The sequence below is a fragment of the Hippopotamus amphibius genome, chromosome 3 (assembly GCF_030028045.1).
Source record: "Hippopotamus amphibius kiboko isolate mHipAmp2 chromosome 3, mHipAmp2.hap2, whole genome shotgun sequence".
Taxonomy (NCBI): Eukaryota; Metazoa; Chordata; class Mammalia; order Artiodactyla; family Hippopotamidae; genus Hippopotamus; species Hippopotamus amphibius.
The window spans coordinates 148,524,866-148,548,455 of NC_080188.1; the positions used below are offsets into that span (position 1 = coordinate 148,524,866).

General features: G+C 34.2%; 1 protein-coding gene across 4 annotated transcripts in view; it reads left to right on the forward strand.

Annotated features, from left to right (window-relative positions):
- The window catches only part of ADSS2 (adenylosuccinate synthase 2), a 40,757-nt gene that overhangs the window by 5,819 nt on the left and 11,348 nt on the right, over positions 1-23,590 (forward strand). The window contains exons 2-7 of one of the 4 annotated variants that reach the window (XM_057727825.1): positions 8,527-8,629; positions 9,392-9,460; positions 11,347-11,397; positions 19,737-19,803; positions 20,078-20,185; positions 21,181-21,262. In XM_057727825.1, coding sequence (XP_057583808.1) covers positions 8,527-8,629; positions 9,392-9,460; positions 11,347-11,397; positions 19,737-19,803; positions 20,078-20,185; positions 21,181-21,262 — 480 coding nt within the window. Of the gene's footprint in view, positions 1-8,526; positions 8,630-9,391; positions 9,461-11,346; positions 11,398-15,492; positions 18,483-19,736; positions 19,804-20,077; positions 20,186-21,180; positions 21,263-23,590 lie in introns of those variants that run through there. The other 3 variants (XM_057727822.1, XM_057727823.1, XM_057727824.1) reach the window with 3 other exon arrangements.

Here is a 23,590-nt window from a genome sequence, read left to right on the forward strand (position 1 = left end):
TATCTCTGTATGAAAGTGGAAGGTAATTGTAATACTGTTAGGTAAAGCAGATATCTTAAGCCTTTAAGAGATAACTGAGCAGTGAACTTGGATGTCTTTGCTAAAAAGAAATTCAGATACCCCGTATATGTTTTCCTGTCTAGTGTGTCTGGTTACTGTTGAATAGTTTAATTTGATCAACTTACTGCTAGTAATTTAAACCTGCTCTACTTTGAAATCATAAGCTAATTGCAATTATATGAATATTTTTATAAAACAACGGTCATCCTTGTTTATAATTGCTTTATTGCTTTGGATTGATGTGCTCTAGTTTTGTCAAATAGTGAAATGTTTCATCAAGAAAGGGACATGGGCCTTTCAGTCGTTACCAAGAAAAACAGCACAGGTAGTAAGCATGGACTCAAAACAAAAGATTGTTAGGTTTCTAAGAAACTTGAAGTCTAGATAGGAAATGGGAACCCTTTTTTGATTGCTGAGATAATTCAAAGGCATGGAGTCTGAGGCACTGCAGCTCTTTGTTGTAATCCATAGTGTTTACTCTGACTTCTTGATTGATGTTCATTTTGAGCTCTATGATTACAGTACAATGTCCATGTATTCAGAGCAAAAAGGACAAAGAGAAGACATGTATTATTCTAGAGGCATAACTAAGCGGCTTGAGAAATGCCTCTGGGCTATGTGCCTGAAATTGTTAGCCCTCAGCACTGTTGCTAGAAAAGAGACATCATTGTTTCAGGTTGTAACATTGACTACCTTCATCTCCTCTCACAACAGAAACTGCTTAGGTGCAGGAGTGATTTTGGGAAGAGGAAGACCTAGTAGCAAACTGAGTTAAGACTCAGGAGTAACTTTTGCAGACTAACCTCATTTTGTTCCCATATACATTTTTTTTCTTTTTCTTTTCTTTTTTAAAAAAATCTCTGCTGGACCTTCTTAATTAGAAACTTACACGTATCAACATTTCCTGATCCAAACTTTTATTCTAGAGTATTGGGCTTGACAGTCTCTGGTTCTGAGGAGCCGTGGAAAGAAAATTTAAAGCACTTGTCTTCTGACTTTATAAATTTTAAAATCAAATCGGGGGGGGGGGAAGTATACATGGAAACAATATAAAAGAATTACATACTATTATTTTGAAATATAATATCTAAAACCCCAAGAAACAGACAAACCAGTGGAGCCCAAAAGTGACTTCATATTGCGTGGCAAGTCTCTTGAGGAAAAACATAAGTCTGTGATGTCTTATATGATATTTAAGAGAGCAGTTACACTGTCACTGTTCAAGATGACATGATACTATACATAGAAAATCCTAAAGATGCCACCAGAAAACTACTTGAGCTAATCAATGAATTTGGTAAAGTTGCAGGATACAAAATTAACACACAGAAATCTCTTGCATTTCTAGACACTAACAATGAAAGATCAGAAAGAGAAATTAAGGAAACAATCCCATTCACCATAGCAACAAAAAGAATAAAATACCTAGGAATAAACCTAACCAAGGAGGTAAAAGACCTGTACTCAGAAAACTATAAGACACTAATGAAAGAAATCGAAGACAACACAAACAGATGGAGAGATATACCATGTTCTTGGATTAGAAGAATCAACATTGTGAAAAGGACTATACTACTCAAAGCAATCTACAGATTCAATGCAATGCCTGTCAAATTACCAATGGCATTTTTTACAGAACTAGAACAAAAAATCCTAAAATTTGTATGGAGATACAAAAGACCCCGAATAGCCAAAGTAATCTTGAGGGAAAAAACAGAGCTGGAGGAATCAGACTCCCTGACTTCAGACTATACTACAAAGCTACAGTAATCAAGATAATATGGTACTGGCACAAAAACAGAAATATAGATCAGTGGAACAGGATAGAAAGCCCAGAGATAAACTATGGTCAACTAATCTGTAACAAAGGAGGCAAGGATATACAATGGAGAAAAGAGAGGCTCTTCAATAAGTGGTGCTGGGAAAACTGGACAGCTACAAGTAAAAGAATGAAATGAGAACACTTCCTAACACCATCACAAAAATAAACTCAGAAGGGATTAAAGACCTAAATGTAAAGCCAGATACTCTAAAACTCCTAGAGGAAAACATAGGAAGAACACTCTTTGACATAAATCACAGCAGGATCTTTTTTGACCCACCTCCTAGAGTAATGGAAATAAAAACAAAAATAAATAAGTGGGACCTAATGAAACGTCAAAGCTTCTGCACAGCAAAGGAAACTATAAGCAAGACGAAAAGACAACCCTCAGAATGGGAGAAAATATTTGCAAACGAATCAACAGACAAAGGATTAATCTCCAAAATATGTAAACAGTTCATGCAACTCAATATCAAAAAACAAACAACCCAACCAAAAGATGGGCAGAAGACCTAAATAGGCATTTCTCCAGAGAAGACATACAGATGGCCAAGAGGCACATGAAAAGCTGTTCAACATCACTAATTATTAGAGAAATGCAAATCAAAACTACAGTGAGGTATCACCTCACACCGGTGAGAATGGGCATCATCAGAAAATCTACAAACAGTAAACGCTGGAAAGGGTGTGGAGAAAAGGGAACCCTCTTGCACTGTTGGTGGGAATGTAAATTGATACAGCCACTATGGAGAACAGTATGGAGGTTCCTTGAAAAACTGAGAATAGAGTTACCATATGACCCAGCAATCCCACTGCTGGGCATATACACAGAGAACATCATAATGCAAAAAGATACATGCACTCCAGTGTTCACTGCAGCACTATTTACAGTAGCCAAGACATGGAAGCAACCTAAATGTCCATTGACAGATGAATGAATAAAGAAGATGTGGCACATACATGCAATGGAATATTACTCAGCTGTAAAAAGGAACAAAATTGGGACATTTGTAGAGACATGGATGGACCTAGAGACTGTCATACAGAATGAAGTGAGTCAGGAAGAGAAAAACAAATATCGTATATTAACACATATATGCAGAATATAGAAAAATGGTACAAATCAGCCGGTTTGCAAGGCAGAAATAGAGACCCAGATGTAGAGAACAAACATATGGACACCAGGTGGGGAAAGCTGGGGGGGCGGGAGGGATTTGGGGTGGGATGAATTGGGAGTTTGGGATTGCCATATATACATTACTAGTAAGAAAAAATATATCAAATTGTACGCTTTAAATATATGCAGTTTATTGTATGTCAGTTGTATGTGTCTCAATAAAAGTTCTTAAAGAGAAAAAAAAACAGTTACAAGATAACTAAATACTAAATAATATTATGTCATCCCTATATCCTGCAGTACCATGTTTTAGAAATTCTTGACAGCATAAATATTAAAATTTAGAAGCTAATCATTTTTTAATTGAAATATAGTTGACTTACAATACTATATTAGTTTCAGGTGTACATAAGTTAATCATTTTATATTCAGTTATTACTCGTGCAGGGTATGAACTTACAGAGCCAGCTGTATACATGCCATGTTGCAATGAGTTTGTTTTGTGAATTGTTTGGATTCTTTTGTTTGCAAGCAATGGAAAGAGATTGTCTTAAAGCAAAATGGGAATATATTTAAAGGAAGACTGAGATGGCTAAACCTTAGAGGGGCCTAAGACAAAGGAAGGCAGCTCCTGGGATCTCAGCAGCCAGAACTGGCAGTCTTTCTCATTAGGGTACTCTCTTAGGTGATAGGCATCTCTGACTCTCAAAATCAAATTCCCAAGAGACAGGAGCTTCATTGGCTCAAGCTTGGATCAGATTTCCCTGTCTGGATCAATTACTGTGGCCAGAGAGGATAATTACTATGATTTACAAAGCAAGGGATGAGGGGGAAGGGAAGCAGAGGGGCTAAACATACAAAAGGTATAGCTGACCTACAGTTAATTTCATATGGGAAAATTAAGAAATGAGGAAACATTAATTCAGAGTTATTCTCATTTGTAAATTGTTTTCTTATACAGCAAAGATCTCTAGTGCTTTTCTAGAGGGAAGAATGTTTGGTGTTAAATAGGTTTTTATTGTTTTAACTATAATTAAAATAATGAGACTTAGCTGTATTGGTTTTTTAAAAACTAAAAGTCTGTACAAGAAATTTTGCTCTTCATTTTTGAGAACATAGAATTTTAGTTCTGCTCTCCTTCCCCCATCATAATGTTCTAATTTATTTCAATGAGATACAGTTTTTTCCTGGTCATTAAGAAGGTTATTTAGGGACTTCCCTGGTGGCGCAGTGGTTAAGAATCTGCCTACCAATGCAGGGGACACGGGTTCTATCCCTGGGCTGGGAGATCCCACGTGCCAGGGAGCAACCAAGCCCGTGCGCCACAACTACTGAGCCTGTGCTATGGAGCCTGAGAGCCACAACTACTGAAGCCCGTGCACCACAACGGAGAGTAGTGCCCACGCACCACAACTAAAGAAAGCCCGTGTGCAGCAACGAAGACCCAATGCAGCCAATAAAAATAAATAAATAAATAAGCCTATTTAATGTTTACATTCAATCTTAATGTAATAATGGTCAAAGAAAATTGGTAAAATAAACATCAGATTAGGGAATGTTTTTGTAATTGTGGTGAGTGCTGATTGGATGATGGGATTTACATATATTTATATATGTATGGATTCTTCACTTTAATACTGTTAATTTGCATTTATTCTTTTCAGGGAGGTGGTAGAATGCCTTTATTTTATCAGATTTGTAAAGTTTTGTTTTCTAAAATTAATCATTCCGTATCAAATAAGTACTAACAGTGTCATAGAACTTTATTGGTCACTGTGGGGCAAGCAAAGAAGTATTGAGCCCTTGTACTTAAAGAATTTATATCCATCATCTCACATCTATCCCTACTGAATTTTACCTTTGTTCTTGTTATTTAATATAAGAAAAAATATCATAGAAGGCATTATAAACTTAGGTTTTTCCTCAAAGAGACTTGCTACACAGTATGCAGCCACTTTTGGGCCCTACTGGTTTGTTTCTTGGGGTTTTAGATGGTATGTTTCAAAGTTAAAAATGTTCAAAAATTAAGACATCTGAGATTCATTAAGAAATATTTTCTATATTGATATAATTGATCTGGAAAACATTAATTACTATTCCATAGCTCCTTGTTTGTATAACAGTTAATTGAACATTCTGTTTTTTTAGTTAAGTATCAATAGTATAAAATATACAGCTATGATAATTAGAAGTATTTGTTGAATGCTGCATGAATGCCTTGGATCATAAGTGTTTTGGAAATTTAGCAAAGCAGTAAGAGGTAGTTACATATTACTATTAATATGAATATATGATTAGTATTGTATCTGGGAGGATAGTGTACCAAATTTGCTTTGGGGCGTCTGTTAAAAGTATCAATACAACAAAAGATATATTTATCTCCCATCATTTATCTAGCCTTCTCAGGGCTACTTAGGAGAATCGTTAAACATCATTAAACAGATATGTCCTTGCTACTTGTCTTGGTACGTACTGCATAGAGTTGCCCATGTGAGAAGCAGTTCCATCACAAATATGGGAGCCTGCAGTTCAGAGTACAGTTGGCCCACCATATCTGTGGATCCTGCATCCAAGGATTCAACCATCAATCGAAAATATTTGAAAAAAAAAAATTCTAGAAAGCTCCAAATAGCAAAACTTAAATTGTCATGCTGGCAACTATTTACATAGCATTTATGTTGTATTAGGTATTATAAGTAATCTAGAGATGATTTAAAGTATACTTCAGGATGTACATAGGTTATGCTATGTACAAATACTACACCACTTTATACAAGGGATTTAAATATTTGTGGATTTTAGTATCTGTGGGGGTCCTGGAACCAGTCTCCTGTGGAGATGAAGAGAAGACTGTATCTGCCCTTGTAATTTGGTAGTGGGTATTGGTGGTTGGGTGAGGCTGGCAATGGTGGTTCTATTGAAACCTCTTTGTTGCTTTCTGCTAATAACATGTGACTTCTCCTTGGATCTGTGTTTCAGGACAATTTCCTGAGTTCCCGAGAAGAATTTTGTATATTCCACACAATTTATAAATATCTTAAGTTAACATCCAAATAGGCCCTTCAAACTTGAAACTTCATCTGGGGCTTTTCGTGAAACGACCCTATACTAAAACTTATTTCATATATAGATTTAATTTGTTGAGTAGTTTCTTCTCAGTTCATGGCAGGACTCTTCTGCACAGTGAGTGCTTCAAGATTAGAAGCTATTACACCCCACCTCCCTCTTAGGGCATTAATGACCGAATATACTAATAAGCACTTATGTTTTCTCCCTTAACTCCTTAATAGGCTAATTTAAGGTTATTCTTGGGTTTATTTAACCATATTTTCCTGCTCAATTTAAATGGGATTTAAACCATACAATAATCCTTAATAAGGCATTGGTTGTTGAAAAATCTTGCTTAATGTTTGAGTGAGCAAGCTGTTCACTAAAGTATGATTTCAAGCCTTTTGCAGCTGAACTTTTCCAGCCTGAACCTGTATGTAAACTTGGAAGAACTCAAAGAATTAAACCAGTTTATCGTCCTAACGTCATTTATATAGCCAATCACAACCACCTGCCTCAAACATATCAGCCACTGCCTTTCCATCATTACTTCCTGTCTTGATAAGGTATTTATCTAAGAGACTAGTCGGCTTTGTTGCACTTAAGAACAACTGAGTTAATAATTATTTCACCAAATGATCATATTAGTATATCTGTAGAAAATAAGTTTGTGTAAAGGAGACTTACTTTAAAGGTCTACATTAAAATTAGAGTAGTTTTTTTTTTTAAATATTAAGCAAATGATGGATTAAAAAGAAAACTGGTCCTGCATAAATAATAGTGCTTTGTTGGTTTGTCTCAAGGTCACCAGTACTTTATAACAGTTTATACAAATTCATTAAATTTAGTGTTTTATAATAATTTAGAGTAAATAGTTATAACAAATTAACACTTGCCTAGGATTTAAAGAAATTTTACTGAGCTTCATCCTTTGAAAAGATTTTTCCTGTAAGTTGGGGGAGGTTTTCTAAATCATAAGAAGTTGTGATAAAAAGGCTAATATTGGTATGAGGGGTAGAATAAAAGGAAAACCATAAATACCAAGTAAGAATTGTGCTGTGGGTTATTTTAAAAAGGCTGTTAAGATCAGCCTTTTTATGTTCTTTTGTTATGTAATATATGTTTTAGGATTCTTTCAGAATTGGTGATAAACTTGCCAAGTGTGAAATAATAGTAAAGTGTGTACCAGGAAGTGTATTGCAATATTGTCAGTAATGACAAAAGGTTGGAAACAAGCCAGGTGCCTTTCTATGGGACCAGTTTAATAAATTATGTGTCCATGTAGAAAGGAATACAGTGCAGCAGTTGAAAGGATGAGATGGTCTTTTTCTAAGTTAATAGAATGAGTTCCAAGATTTGTTAAGTAAAAGAGCAAGCTGCCTAGGTGTGTATCTTTGCTACCATTTGTATAGCTGGAATAGGACAGTGTATAAACACCTGTTTGTATATGCAAAATTACTTAGGGAAGGACACAAAAAACTGGTGGTAACAGCAGCCTTGTAGCAGGGAAGGGGAGGGTGGAGAATGGAAAGGACTTTACTTTTTACTGTATATCCTTCTGTGCCTTTTGTATCATATACAGATGTTGCCTACAAAAAAAGAAAAAGGTAAAAAACATTCACCTGGTCCCTTATGGTATTAAGTGAAGGAGGTATTGCTTTACACTACCACTTCCGTCTTCCTGTGTCTTGTCACCTACCTGTTATCTTTTAGATTGTGGTTTTTTCTTTTTTTTTTTCCTTTAAACATACATGACATACACTAGTCTTTAAGCAAGGAATTCTTTGCTCTGTACAGTGCAAAACACAGTATAAATAAGTTTTGCTTTTTTGAAGATACTTTTGTAGGACCTATTTTTCTGTCATTTTTGCAAATTCATGATGTTGATGGTAAAAGTAAGTAACATTCATTTGTCAAATAGCCTTGTGATCAAGTTAAACTAGTCATCCTCCGGAGATATAGTTTTGATTGTTTTTTTTTTTTTTAATGTCCCACAGAGATGTTGTTAAACTTTTTATTTGTTCAGATATATTCCTAATTTGTTGTTTGTTTTAAAAATTTTTGTTAGTATTATGTAGAAATTTAAACAATCAAATTGATTTGTGTCTTTTCCCTGTGCTTTTTAAACTTGGAAATTAGAAAAACTATCTGGTCACTTAATAGTTAGTCAACAAATTGTTCCTGCCCTGTACTTTGTTCAATTTTTTTCTCTTTTAAGAAGAGATAGGTCTTCCTATCTTCCAGAAACCTGAATTCTCCAGTTTCCGATCCTGTTAGGAATAACCATTCAAGTAGGGAAAGGAGAGAGGATAGCCAAACTATGGTAAAGCCTCTAAAGAATAAGTACTCATGGCAAATACTTGGGTTGCCTTAAGTTATACTGGCGTTTTAGCAGGAGATCATTAATTCACTTGGGAAGGAGATATATTATTTGTCATATTTATTGTCAGGTTCATTTTTTCCCAATCTTGTATTTTAGGGAGGAAATAATGCTGGCCATACAGTTGTTGTAGATTCTGTGGAGTATGATTTTCACCTTTTACCTAGCGGAATAATTAATCCGAATGTTACTGCATTCATTGGTAAGTATATAAACTGAATTTAGGGATTTTCCCCCGAATTGATAAAAGTGTTTATTTTTCATTATCTGAACTTATTTAATCAAATGATTCATTAATTGCTTATTAATCTTGACAGTGGTACCTCCTGGAATATACCTAATTTTGGCTGTTTTACAACTCTTTTAGATCTTTTAGCACTAATCCTTTTTGGAATGATTACTTTGCATTTATTTCTGATTGTCGGCAAGTATTAGATCATCAAATCAGTTTTCCAAACACTATGAAGCATAGTAAGAAATACAAGAGGTCTGTGTTTCATGGATTGATTTTGAATGCTTATAAGATGCAATCTGATATTTTCTGTTCTAGACTTTTATTTTTAAAAATGCTAATCACAACCCAATAAATTGATTTTATGGCCACTAATAGGTTTGAGTCCCCAGTTTGGAAGACTGTGATCTGGTTCAATTTGCCTAAAACTATATAACTAGTTTCTTTCAAAATAACAGTTTCACTTTGTTTCAAAGAAATTTCAAATTATATTGAGTGTAGTTTTAGTGTTTTATATTCTGTGTGTTATGTTCTATTATGTATTTACATTATACTACTGTTTAAAACTTGGAATCATTTCTGTGGTAACTCCCTGATAAATTAGAATGTCCTATTCATTAAAGTGCCTCACTCTTCTATTCTAGATAAAGGGTTATTGTAGATGTATGTCTATATTATAAATATAGATGTTTAAATTTGGGATTTGTTTATTTGTGTTTTGTTTTGTTTTAGGAAATGGTGTGGTAATTCATCTACCTGGATTGTTTGAAGAAGCAGAAAAAAATGTTCAAAAAGGAAAAGGTATGAAATAATGAGTCAGCTTTGTCTGGCAACCAGTTTTTTTGTGTTTTTTTTTTTTTTTTGTAAAGTTTTATTGGGCTCTCATTCCCGAAAAACTTAACATTTTTGCCTTCTACTTTAAAATTGCAGGTTATTGTAGGACAGAATTTTTAATGTCAGTTATTTAATTTTATTCATTATAACCAGTGCTCTAAGCGAAAGACAGACATAACAAGTTCGTCATGTAAGTCCTGATGTTTTACACATTGGTCACCTGCAGACTTTATCTTTAGGTAGAAGTGCTACATGTTGGTGGCAAAACTCTAAGAAATTCACGAGTTCATTTTGTCATTTGTGCTCGTTAGCATCCCTTCTGCACAAACCAAAAATTGGTTTCAGGCAGTCAGGAAGCCACTGTAGCCCATTCTGTACGCTGTTAGTCTCATTTTCCAAAGGATCTGGAACTCCCTTGGTGACTCCAACCCAGGGATAAAAGAGGGTTGTTTAGATCCCTCCCTCCAAAAAAGGGAAATGCATCTTTTATGCAGTGTATCCACTTCCATCTTTAAAAAAAAAACAGAAAAAGACTTGATTTCCTGTCTTTTCTAATCCCTTGTGGATTTTTGGAAATCTGTTAACATTCAGTTTGGCTGCCTTGCTAGGGTTTGAGGGGAATGTGGCAATGCAAATGATACACAGTTGAGGAAAATCATTAATGTAGTTTCCCCTTAGCTGGTATTTAAAGTACTAAATCCTATTACATTGTTCAAGTTTACTTTTCACTGCTTAAAAGCACCAATCCATCCTTAGGTGTAACTAAATCTGACCTCACAGAATCCTGTCTTGCTATCCTACTATCTCTGTTGTCCTCCCTGCATTTTTACCTGTGTGTGTGTGTCTGCTTTTCTAATTCATCACCTTCAGGTTCCCATGCTGCTCTCTGTTGTCCTTCATCTCCTTTACAATTTTGCCCTACTCTTTTTCCTTCTGGCCTGTCTAACCCAGCTGAATCCACTTTACTGAGTTTCTTTGTAATATTTTGTTACAATATTCCCTAAGCTAACTATAGAATACATATGTGTTTGCAAGTCAAAAACAGCTATAGAGCGAGAGGCTTAATAACTTCTTTTAATCTATAAGGAATATTTTTAAAACAAATCTTCGGATATTATCAAAATTAACAACTAATTTTTAACATTCAAATTCTAATTTTGAAAATAGGGCTTCGTGGCTTATCCTTAGAATGCATATAGCCTACTAAGGTACTGTCTTTAAAGAAAAATATTTAAGTTCATTTATTTATTCATTCAACAGTCATTGGTTTTTGAACATTTATTGGATGACACATCCCATGCTATGAAAACTCATGGCCTCTACTCTCAGGCATTCACACTTAAATGGGGAGATATATATATATCTTCTTACAATACAGTGTGATAAGTAATTGATAGTACTTTTAGTACTTTGGAGGAATTAGAACATTTTATTATTTTGTTTAATCACACTTTTTAAAATTATCTTTTGGGAGAGGGTGCCATTCCCCAAATTAACTCCCTTTTATCAAAATTCTCCCCTTGGTCTGCGCCTCGCCCCCACTCCCTCACCCCGCTACTGCTAACAAAATGATATTTCCTACCATTTGTGTTTTGAATTCCTAAAAGTATTTTATGTGTCTATGGCTTGGCTTGAGTTTGGAGCAGAACATTTAGAAAGATAGAATTTGTGAATGAGTTTGTATAATGAATGCCAGGTGAGAAAATTCGTTAAATTTATTTCCTATGCAGAAGAAAAGATGCTAAAATGATTGCTTAAGCCGAAAATACTTTCAAACAGTGTATTTCTAAGGAAATTAAGATTTAAAAATTATTATACAAAATCAAGTGTATCTTTTTTCCCCTTTCCTCTAGGTCTGGAAGGCTGGGAAAAAAGGCTTATCATATCTGACAGAGCTCACATTGGTAAGGGGGACATAATGCATTTATGTATAACTATCTTTTTATCAAAAACATCACGTGAAAACGTTTAGTAGCCAATTTTGTCATTAATTCTACTGAAAACTAAGTAGGATGGATGGTAATAATTGGGTTCAAATACATGAAATCTTAATTTTTTCTTCTGTTTTTGATAAGGGCTAGGTTAAAATTTACCTATTTCTGAAGAATTAGCTAATTGGATGAATAAGCAGTATTTCATGAGACATCACTACTTCTATTAAAAAATAAGTCATATTAAAACACAAAGAGCATTATTTACACATATTAATACTCATGTAAAGTAGGTCTACCATCTGGCAAGTCTTTAAAGTGATTCATTGTACCTAAAATGTAATAATACTGCTTTTTAAATGATGCAGATTTTATTCAAACTAGCCTTCTCCTCCATTGGTTAGAACAAACTGGATTCTAAAATTAATTTCAACCACCACCAGTATATCTGAGATTTGTTTCCCTGTTATTATCCTATCTCTGAAGTGATAGAATTTTTAATTAGCAGTGACATGGTTAAGAAGCAATAACTAGGAAAGAGAAAGAACTATAAGCCATGTGAGAACTTCTGTGATTGTTTAGAACTCTTAAATTGTATTTTTTTAAGGTTTTTTTTTTTTTTAATGTGGACCATTTTTAATTCTTTTATTGAATTTGTTACAATATTGCTTTTGTTTTATGTTTCGGTTTTTTGGCTGCAAGGCATGTGGGGTCTTAGCTCCCTGACCAGGGATCAAATCCACACCTCCTGCATTGGAAGGTAAAGCCTAACCACTGGACCACCAGGGAAATCCCTTAAATTGTATTTAAATATGTATGTCTCCTGAGGCAGTAGCTGCTGTAGTTTTAGCATTGACCTCCATTTAAGAGGCAGCCCTATCAAAATTTTCTTGAGTATTTATCAGCCAAGTGACAGTACCACCAAATAACAATCACAGATTTGAATACTGTACATAATCTTAGGAACTCAATAAAATAACTTCTTTGAAGTAAAATGTACTGGATTGAAATGCAGCTTTTATGTGAAAACTCCCTTTTCATTTCAGTTTGCCATGGGCTTCTTAATCTATAAAATCTGAAAAGAACAATTTGTGATTACCACTGCAAAACACTTTTATATTAGTTCGCATTATGCTAAGTGTTGTCCATGAGTAGATTGGTATTCCCCATACTCAAGGCTTTGCTAGCTGTTAGTGTGGCTGGATAAAATGTATAGAATACGTACTTATGTATTTTCCATAAAACAAAGTAGGCTTGTAAGTCATTTGAATTTCACCTGACTGTTTAAACTATGAAAATATTAACTATCAGTTATACTTGTATTTAAACTGAACCTTTTCTTTGAAGAGCTCATAGTTTTTTATTTTTAGCAAAACTGCAATTTATATTTCCAGAGTAATTAATAGCATAGATGCATAACTAGCCAAAGAAAGAAGCTTTGCAGTCCCAAATAATAGCATGCAATTTAGATGAGGACAAAAGGATTTAATTTTGCTTTTCTGAGGAAGGAGGTTTTAAATCTGTCATGTTTGTTGGCCATTATAAGCTTCTGTTTAAAAAAAAGAATCATACTCAGCCTGTCACCTATGTAGTTTAAAATATTTGTTGCTAATTACCTTACCTTAGTACTTTTAAACTTTTACACATCATCACAATAGTGCTGTAATATAGAAAGCAACAGTGTTATTTTTCTTACAGTCTCTTAGATATGTAATTAAAATTATATTTTTGTGCATCATTTTTGTAGTGTTTTTATCTGCTTACACTCACTAATCATTAACCTTATATGTGTTTTATTTTGTTAACATAAATCATCTTTAACTTCCTAGTTTTTATGTGTAGCCTTTTGGTATTCATTGCCTCTGTCTTGTGGGTAGATGATGAAAGCCGCTACTTATCCTCAGAACTTGTAATGGTCCTCTGTCATCTGCTGTGTGAAATTCAGTATCTTAATCTGAATACCACAATTTAGGATTGCAAAATAGGATAATAACTAGTATGTACCCTTTGAGTGACTTATAACATAAAGGTGCATAATCAGGTAAGTAGTTCAGCTGTGTGTAGGTATAAATACATGCTGATGGTATCAATCAGTTGAAAAGAACATGGTGTTAAGAGAGATACCTACGTTCCTGTCTGGATTCTCCACCTTTTTTCATTACAAATGCTTTGGGTCTGTCACTTGATAGTTTGCATTCTTGGATGTAACACAGTGGTTAAGCAAGCCACTTAACTACTTTGGAGTACAAAAACCAAAGAAAATAGTAATGCAAAGGGGCCAAAGGACCAGAGTAATAGGAAAGTAATGTGGTTTAAATTATAACAAATGTGAATTAATTTATAATTTTTTAATAATTTCATTATATTTCTTTAATAATGATTTTTCCTTTTCCATAAATTTATATTCTTAAAGGAAAGTATTTCTGTTAGAGGAGAATTGAGCCCATAGATGATAGCTCAGACTAAAATTTAGATGTTAGTAGTAATGTGTATAATAATATATGTATTCTTTAAAACATGTTATTAAAATGTCTGTAAGAAACATATTTTTAGTACAGGCAATTCTGAGATGGTGAAAAGAAGTAAATAATGTTATCAAAAAATCAAATCAAACTAACTAGAAAATTGCTGAGAATCATTGCTGTGTAACCACTTCACATTTTTGCTTCAGGGACTCTCTTACCATAGGACTGAAAGGACAGTTCTCTAAGCACCATTGTAATTATGGCATTAGAACTCTTGTTTCATTACTGAGCAGAGGACCTAGTCTGGTACATAGATGCTTAAAAATCCTTTCCAAGGATTTAAAAATTTTCTCTATAAAATCATGAGATTGTCAGTAGAAAGTGTGATGGGTGATATGGAGTATAGTATAATAGAATTATAGGCTTCAGAATTTTAGGGATCGGGACCCAAATGTTGTTTGTATGTCCTCTGGCAAGTTGTTTAGCTTCTGGGCATTAGTCCCCCATCAGTAATAGCTCCTCACACAAGGCTGTGCCCATGTGGGAAAGAATTTTATCTGTTTTATTCATAAATATGTCCAGCACCTAATTTAGGTGCCCTATCCCTACTTGGCCAAGATGTACTGTTTTTACATCTGGAGGGATGCTGGTCTGTAATTTTCTTTAGTTTCAGTGCCTTTATTTTTCTGAATGAGTACATGTGGGGTTGGTATTATTTCCTCTTAAATGTTGGCTAGAATCTTTGAGGGGATGTTTTTCGTTATAAATTCCACTTCTTTAACAGATATGGAGAAATTCAGGTTTTTCTGTTTCTCCTTATGTCAGTTTTGGTAATTTATGTTTTTTCAAGGAATTTATTCATTTCATTCAACTTGTCAAATTACTGGCATAATGCTTTTAATATTTGCATTTTATCCTTTTAATTTCTGTAGAGTTTGCAGTGGTGTCCTTTCTTTCATTCCTGGTATTGGTAGCTTGCATCTTCTCTCATTTTCTTTTGATCAGCCTAACTAGAGCTTTATCCATTTTATTGATTTTGAGTTTTTTCCCTAAAGAATAAGCATTTGATTTTGTTTATTTTTTCTATTTGTTTTCTATTTTATTGTTTTCAGCTCTTTATTAGTCCATTCTGTCTACTTTCTTTGGGTTTAATTTGATCTCTCTTTTTTAGCCCTTTTAAAAACTTATTAGATTATTTACTTTAGACCTTTCTTTTCTAATATAAGCATTTAAAGCTACACATGTCCCTCTAACACTATTTTAATTGCACTTAACAAACACTGACATTTTGTATGTTTATTTACATTCAGTTGAAAATACTTTGTAATTTTTTGTGATTTCTATTTGATCCATGAATTATTAAGAAATATGATGTTTATGTTTCTAAATATTGGAAGATTTTCCTGATTTCTCTCTATTATTTGTTTCTAATTTAATTTTGTTGTAGATAGAATATGCTCTGTACAATCGTAACCTTTTTAAATTTGTTGAGATTTGTTTTATGACCTATTATGTGGCCTGTTTTGATTAATGTTCTCCATGTACTTAGAATACGTGCTGTTCTTGTTGAGTAGTGTTCTTTAAATGTCAATTAAATAAAATTGGAAGACAGCATTGTTCAGATCTTCTGTATCCTAGCGGATTTTCTGTTTACTTGCTCTGTCAGTTACTGAGAGAGAGGCATGTTAAAACCTCCAACAATAATTGTGGATTTGTCTATTAATTTCTTTTCAACTCTGTAAGTTTTTGCTTTCTGTGCTTTGAAGCTCTGTTAGGTACATGTATATTTAAAATTATGTTTTTGATGAATTAACTCTTTCATCACTATGAAATGTCCTCTTTACTTACGGTGATATTTCTTATTCTGAAGTCTACTTTGATATTAATATAACCACTAGAGCTTTCTTAAGATTCGTGTATCTTTTTTCCATCCTTTAATAATCTTTAATCTATTTATATCATTATATTTGTGGCTCATTTATTATCAACAAAATATATTTGGACCTTGCTTTTTATCCATTGTGACAATGTGCCTTTTAATTGGTCTGTTTAGACCATTTACTTCCAGTATAGTTAATTAGAGGTATGGTTGAATTTATATCTGCTCTTTGTTCTCTATTCTTTTTTTTTTTTTTCTTTCCTGATTTCTTTGGGATTGGATATTTTAAATATTATCTCCATTATTAGCTTATGAGCTATACCTCTTGTTTCACGAATTTTGGTAGTTGCTCTAGGGTTTGTAGTATGCATCTTTAGATTTCTCATGATCTACCTTAAAATAATGTAACACCTTAACCTAAGGTCCTTACAACAAAATGCTTGCATTTCCTTGTAAAGTCCTTTGTGTTATTATTATTATACATTTCATATCTACACTGTTATAAACTCCACAATACATTGTTAATATTTTTGCTTTAAACAGTCAATTTTCCTTTAAAGATATTTAAAAGTGACCAAGTTGTTGGCCAATTCTTTACATTAGCTTACTGAAGCAAGTATGCAAAGAACTGTCTATTACATCATAATTGTGCCCTGTCCCGTTGAATCTCATAACAAAACCAAAATTTTAACATGAGATGCTTATTGAGGAAAAGAGCCCTGAAAAATGGCTGAGAGTTTAAAATTTTTTTAAGCATTTGAAATCCAAGGTTTGCTGGGTGTCTGTCCTTTGATTCAACAACTACCTATTGGAAGCCTACTCTGTGTCAGGTGTGGTGCTGGGCACTGAGGATTCAGCAATAGAAAAGACAAAAATCTCTTAATAGTGTTATAGTAGGGAAGACAGGTGTGTAATGTACCATGGCATATAGTGATAAGTTCTGAGGAGAAAAAGTAAATCACAGAAAGGAGCCAGGTAGTATCACGCATTTGGAGAAGGTGGGTGGGGAATTATAATTTTAGATAAAGTGGCTGGGGAGGTTTCACTGAGAAGACGACATTTGAGTAAAAATCTGAAGGAGATGCAAGATGAATAATGTCTAGAGATATGCTGTACAATATTGAGGCTATAGGTTACAGTGCTGTGTTGTGACCTAAAGTGATCATATTAAGAAAAAATAACAAAAAACTTTGAAAAAAAGAAAAAAAGACCTGAAAAGGTATGAGAAGCAAGCAAAGTGGATATTACATGTCCTGAGGCTCACACTGAACACTTTAATACAGTATAACCATAGTGTTAATAAAACTTAACTATAATTAAAAAATAATAAGATGGTGTTAATAAAACTTAATTACTGAAGGTACACAATTATCTTTAATTTAAAAAAGTAGATTGAATCCCCAAGGTGGCATTTTGTGTTTTCAGTGTCTAGGCTGTAGAAAATGGAAGAGATATTCAGAGCAACTTCAGACAAAGACTGTTCTTTCAAAAATGCTAATTATGGAGGTATTAAGACTTCATACCACAATGAAGCTTTATGAAAGTAATGATTCTGATTGTACTCATAGCTTCCTGGAACTCAGAAAAGCCTAAGAAAACATTAGGTCTGTGGCAGAGTACTTGGCTTACCTGCTTTCCAACAACTGTTTGTGACTTGCCAGTTGCCTTTGTAGCTTCTTTGAACGTAAAAAATAAAACGTTCTGAAATGCAAATGCTTTTATTATTCAAAAGAAATGGCATACTCCAAGAACTGTCTTGTGGTAACTGATTTGCAAAGTCTGAGTTTAGTGAAACAGCTCTTAAGAACTATTCTGGCCTCTCAGAAGTAGATGAGAAAGGCTACTGGCTGGGCGCCAAAATAGGAACATGATAATGAACTAATCCTTATAGTATGTAATAGCAATTTATTGGCCAAGGTTTAGATTCCATGTCATAGAAATAAGTAAACATTTTAACATACCCACATAATATATCAAAGTACTGCACAAGTAGTATACACATCTTTTGCTCCTTTAATCACCATCTACCTTATTATACAGAGCCTTCTAGAACCTGAAAAGGGTACTCTGTTAACCAAGGAGGTCAAAGACCTGTACACTGAAAACTGTAAGACATTGAAGAAGAAACAAATAAATGGAAAGATATTTCATGCTCATGGATTGAAAGAATTAATATTGTTAAAAGGTTCATACCACCCAAAGCACTCTACAGATTCAATGCGTTTGGAATTCACTGTGTTCAATTACATTGGAATTCAATGCAATTCCAATGGCATTTTTCACAGAAATAGAACAAACAGTTGTGAAATTTGTATGGAATCACAAAAGACCCAAAATAGCCAAGGCAATCTTGAGAAAGAATAAAGCTGCAGGCATTGTACTTCCTGATTTCAAATTATATTACAAAGCTATAGTAATTAAAAAAGCATAATGACATTGGCATAAAAACAGATACACAGATCAATGGAATGGAATATGGGCTCCGAAATAAACTGACACATATATTCAATTAATTTACAATGAAGGAGCCAAGAATATACAATGGGGAAGGGACGGTCTCTTTAATAAATGGTGTTGGGAGAACTGGACAGCCACATGCAAAATAATGAAACTGGACCACTTTCTTAGGTGTACACGAAAACTAACTCAAAATGAGATTAAAGACTTGAACCTAAGAACTGAAACCATAAAACTCCTAGAAGAAAACATAGATGGTAAGCTTCATAACACTGGTCTTTGATTTTTTTGATTTGACCCTGAAAGCAAAGGCAACAAAAGCAAAAATAATCAAATGTGGGACTACATCAGACTAAAAAACTTGTACAGCAAGGGATACCGTCAACAAAAGGAAAAGGCAACCTACAGAATGGGAGAAATAGTTGCAAATCATATATCTGATAAGGCATTAATATCCAAAATATATAAAGAACTCAAACAACACAACAGAAAAAAAATCCAGTTTTAAAAAGGACAGAGGAACTGAATACACGTTTTTCCACAGAAGGCATTACAATTCACCAGCAGGTACGTGAAAAAGTGCTCAACATCACTAATCATTAGGGAAATACAGATCAAAACCACAGTAAGATACCACCTCACACTTGTCAGAATGTCTGTCATTAAGAAGACAAGAGAAAACAAATGTTGCTGAGAATATGGAGAAAAGGAAACCCTTCCCACTGTAGGTGGTAATGTAAATTTGTGTAGCCTCAGGGAGAACAGTACAGAGAGGGAGAGGGAAGGGGAGGGGGAAAGGGTGAGAAGAAAGAGAAGGCCTAGAGGCAGATTCAGACTGTAGAAGCATATGCCTTGGAGCCAAGGACTTAAAAGAATGCGCAAGTGATGGGCTGGGAGGGCAGAAAGGGGGCAGAGCATAGTATAAGATTAAAGGGCAGACCATACAAGGAAACCGTGTCCTTTTCTTTTAAGCAGTAGAAAGATAACTGAGTTTTAAAGACAACAGTGGTGACATGTTTGTGTGTTGGAAAGGTGACTGTGGCTGCATTAAAAAATAAGAATTAGAGGTGTCCAAGAGTGGAAATAGGTACACTCATTAGGAGGCTACAGCTTTCCTGAGAGATGATGGAAGCTTGGGACCAGTGAGGAAGAGGGAGATGATCAACAAAAGCCCCAGATTACTGGAGTCCAGAATTTGAAGAGGATGTCTTAGTAGACTCATCTTTATAGAACTGTAGGGTAGTGTATTCCAAAATTACTCTATTAGGGACTCATTTTTAGAAATAGAACAGATTGTAATAAATAGGAATGAATGATCAGGCATATTTTCATATTAATATACCAGTTAGCGTTATAATCTTCATTCCCACCATTATTGTTGTTTTTTAAAATGTATCTATTCAGTTTGTCATAAAGAAATTAGGCTGAATCAGTCATTTAAAATACAGTGTATTTTGCTTTCCTATATTGCTTTTGTTTCAACAACAACTGATTTTGTTTTTCCCCCTCAGTATTTGATTTTCATCAAGCAGCTGATGGTATCCAGGAACAACAGAGACAAGAACAAGCAGGAAAAAAGTATGTTTTGGTTTTTTTTTTGTGGGTTTTTGTGTGTGTATGTGCAGTTCAAGCATATCTTGTCTTTTTGGTTTAAATTCTAGGCCAGAAGTTTAAGAAAAATAACTATTAGAATATCCTGTTTAGATTTCAGAGAAAATCAGTAAGATTGTGAAAATAAACTTAAAGGAAATAGTGTAACAGAAAACACGCATAGTAACTTCATTCTTTGTGTTGATCTGACCATAAGAACTGCATCTTTCTTTTCTAACTCAGAGCTTGTTTTATTTTTAAGTTTGGGTACCACAAAAAAGGGCATTGGCCCAGTTTATTCTTCCAAAGCTGCTCGGAGTGGACTTAGGATGTGCGATCTTGTTTCTGACTTTGATGGCTTCTCTGAGAGGTAACTGCCTTGTATTTCAAAATGGAAAGAGCAAATGGACTTTTAGGATTTTTAAAACCCAATATGCAAATTGATAAAAGTCAGTATTCTAGTTGAGTAGTGGTATTGGCTTTTTTGTTTCACTTGAAATATTAAAGTTATTTTTTGTTACATTTGAATTGATTCTTAATTTGAGGTTAACTTCATGAAAATAACATGATGTTGATATCATATCAGTACCCCAAAAAGACAAAGCCAAAATTATATTTAAGAATTGGAGTTTTGAATGCTTTACTGAGAAATAGAGATGTTTCTAGGGGGATGTGGCAGTGCTGTGGGGGGTCATCATATTCTAGGGTCTTGATCCTCAGAGTTTTAGGTCCAAAGACTCTGTTGTGTCCTCCCATGTAGAAATAGTTAGGCTTTCAGGTACTGGTGAACTGTTGTGTATCAAGCATCTTGAAAAATAGAAATGCCCCACTGATAATCTCTGTAGAAAAATCTCCATGGGAAACCTAATAATCATCAGAAAACTATATGGTGACTCAGTGATGAGTTAGTTTGTTACATCTAATAACAGATGGCATCAAAGATCATTTGCTGTATCCATTTTCAGTCAGCAGTTTGTATGTACTGTTGGGGCACCTCCACTGAGAATATTGGAGGCAAATTGCTAACGTCTGCCTCTGTCTCTCTTAAAAGCATCATTTTAGACAATCTCCTTTGGTCTTTCTCACAGTATAAAATAGTTAATTCAGATTTAAGTCTTGTGGTTATAGATTTCAGTCATTCCCTATTCCTCCCGCCCCTCACACACATCACCTTAATTATATTGTTGGTATTCCTATCATTAAAAAACATTTTGAGTGTATCATTTATTCATGTGACTGGTCTTCTTTATTAGATTTGGGGGTTGTTATTAAGACCACTCTTCTCCAGAAACCATGTGAATCGAATGAAATTGTTCAGAATATTTTTAAATGGAGCTAAGGTCTTGATTTATCTGTATTTCTCAGGTTCAAATTTCTGGCTAACCAGTACAAATCTATATACCCCACTTTGGAAATAGACATTGAAGGTGAATTACAGAAACTCAAGGTAATGCTTTCTGACCTTTATAATGTCCTTTTTAAACCTTGTGTGCCAAATTGGCATCTAGATCTTTCCATTCATTCAGTCTTTGTATTAGGAACTGAAAATATAAGATTGAAGAACGTGAGGTTAATAAATGCCACACAGATATGTGTAAAGTTGAGGTTAATAAATGCCACATAGATATGTATAAAGTATTAAAGGTAAGAACTGGTAAAGTGAATTTGAATTTTTAAGTCTAAAAGCATACAGGCCTAAAAGGATGTGGTGTTTTTGAGTAACTTTACATGGTGTGGCTTAAACAAAATATTGAGTGGGGAGCAGGGAGCCAGAATAAAGTACCTGAAAATAAAGTTAGACAAGTAGGGACCAACTCATAGGTCTTATGTTGGTATCCTATGCAGTGATAGGGAGTTTAGCTGTCGAATAATTTTGAGCAGAAAAAAAGACTAGCTTTGTATTATATAAAAATCACTCATAGGAATTTGGAGGATAGATCAACAAAGGGATAGTGAGAGACGATAAATTTTAAAGCTGACCAGCCCATTTAGGACTGTTACCCCATAGGGCCAATTTCTTTAGCACTGTACTCTTAAGAGACAAATAAGGTAATTGACCAAAGATTAGGCCCACAGCTGGTGCCTGAGTTAGTCAGTAGTCAAGTTGCCTATCCTCTGCGCCCTTCCATTCCTCCAAAATCTTTGGTGAGTTTCAAGCTGCTTCCTGTGTGTCTGATTATAAATAAGTATGACATCAATTCCAGAACTGAATAGGAATTTACATACCTCATATGCCGTTTTAGAATTGTTGCAGACCTTAGGTCTAGCCACTTACTGAATTTCTAAAAAAAAACAAAAAAGACCTCCGAGGAGCATTCTAAATATTAGGTATTTGGATTTCAGTGTATTGATTGTTGCTTGGAATAGACTGCCATTTTGTTTTTCATTCTGTCGTGCAACAAATATTTAAATGTATTACTAGCAACTTGGAAATATTTACATGCTAAAATAAGGGTATATCTTTTCAATTCTATTTTATGCATGTTCCATATGAAAGTAAAGTAGATGAATAATAATGACCAGAATTAGGTAAGAAGGTTCTTAATAGGTGATAAACAATATTCCCCTCTTATCCTTGGTTTCACTTTTTGTGGTTTCAGTTTCCCATGGTCAACTGCGAAACAACTCATAAATTTTAAATTTGAGACTTTCGGAGTAGTGTGATAAAATCTCTTGCTGTCCTGCTTCATCCTGCCCAAGATGTCAGTCATCCCTTTGTCCAGTGCATCCTACCCATTAGTCACTTAGTAGCCATTTCACTTATCAGATTGACTGTTAAGGTATCACAGTGCTTATGTTCAAGTGACCCTCATTTTAACTTACTAATGGTCCTGAAGCACAAGTGTAGTGATACTGGCCATTTGGATACACTAAAGAGATACAGTGCTTCCTTTAAGTGAAAAGGTGAAAATCCTCAACTTAATAAGGAAAGAGAAAAAAATCATATGCTGAAGTTGCTAAGACCTACAGTAAGAATGAGTCTTCTATCCATGAAATTGTGAAGAAGGAAGAAGAAATTTGTGCTAGTTTTGCTGTTACACCTCAAACGGCAAAAGTATAATAGTGCATGATAAGTGCTTAAGATGAAAAAGACGTTAAATTTGTACAGTAAGATATTTTGAGGGAGGCCATATTTATGTAACTTTTATTGCAGTATATTGTCATAATTGTTCTGTTTTATTCTTGGTTATTATTGTTAGTAATCTCTTACTGTGCCTAACTTATAAATAAAACATTATCATAGGTATGTATGTATAGGAAAAAACACAGTATATGTAGTTTGGTACTGTCTGCAGTTTCAGGCATCCCCTGGGGGTCTTGGAACATATCCCCTAGGATAAGTGGGGGAGTACTGTATGTCAAACTGGGACTTTAAGGAACAAGGGATGTGATGAATGGTACAGTCATTTCAAGCATTAAAAATGAAGGACTAAAACAGGAAGAAGCATGAGATTGGGGACTACAGCCAAGGGGGGATTATGTTTTCATCACTAGGTATAACATACTCAGGGGAGTTCATGAGTGGATCTTGGAATTTCCATACTAGTCGGGCTAAATATTTAAACATCATTAAAACTAGATTTTGTTGCAGTTATAATATAGGCCTTGGGGAACCTCTTGTTTATATTATATTTTTAATAGAATTTCTAAAATTAAGCAGTATTATTAATACATAAAACGTGTTTTGAGAAAATTTTATCATGTTTATGTATATGTTAGTATTTGATATTATCTACTAGTGATACTGCTAAGATATCTAAGATATTTTACTGTA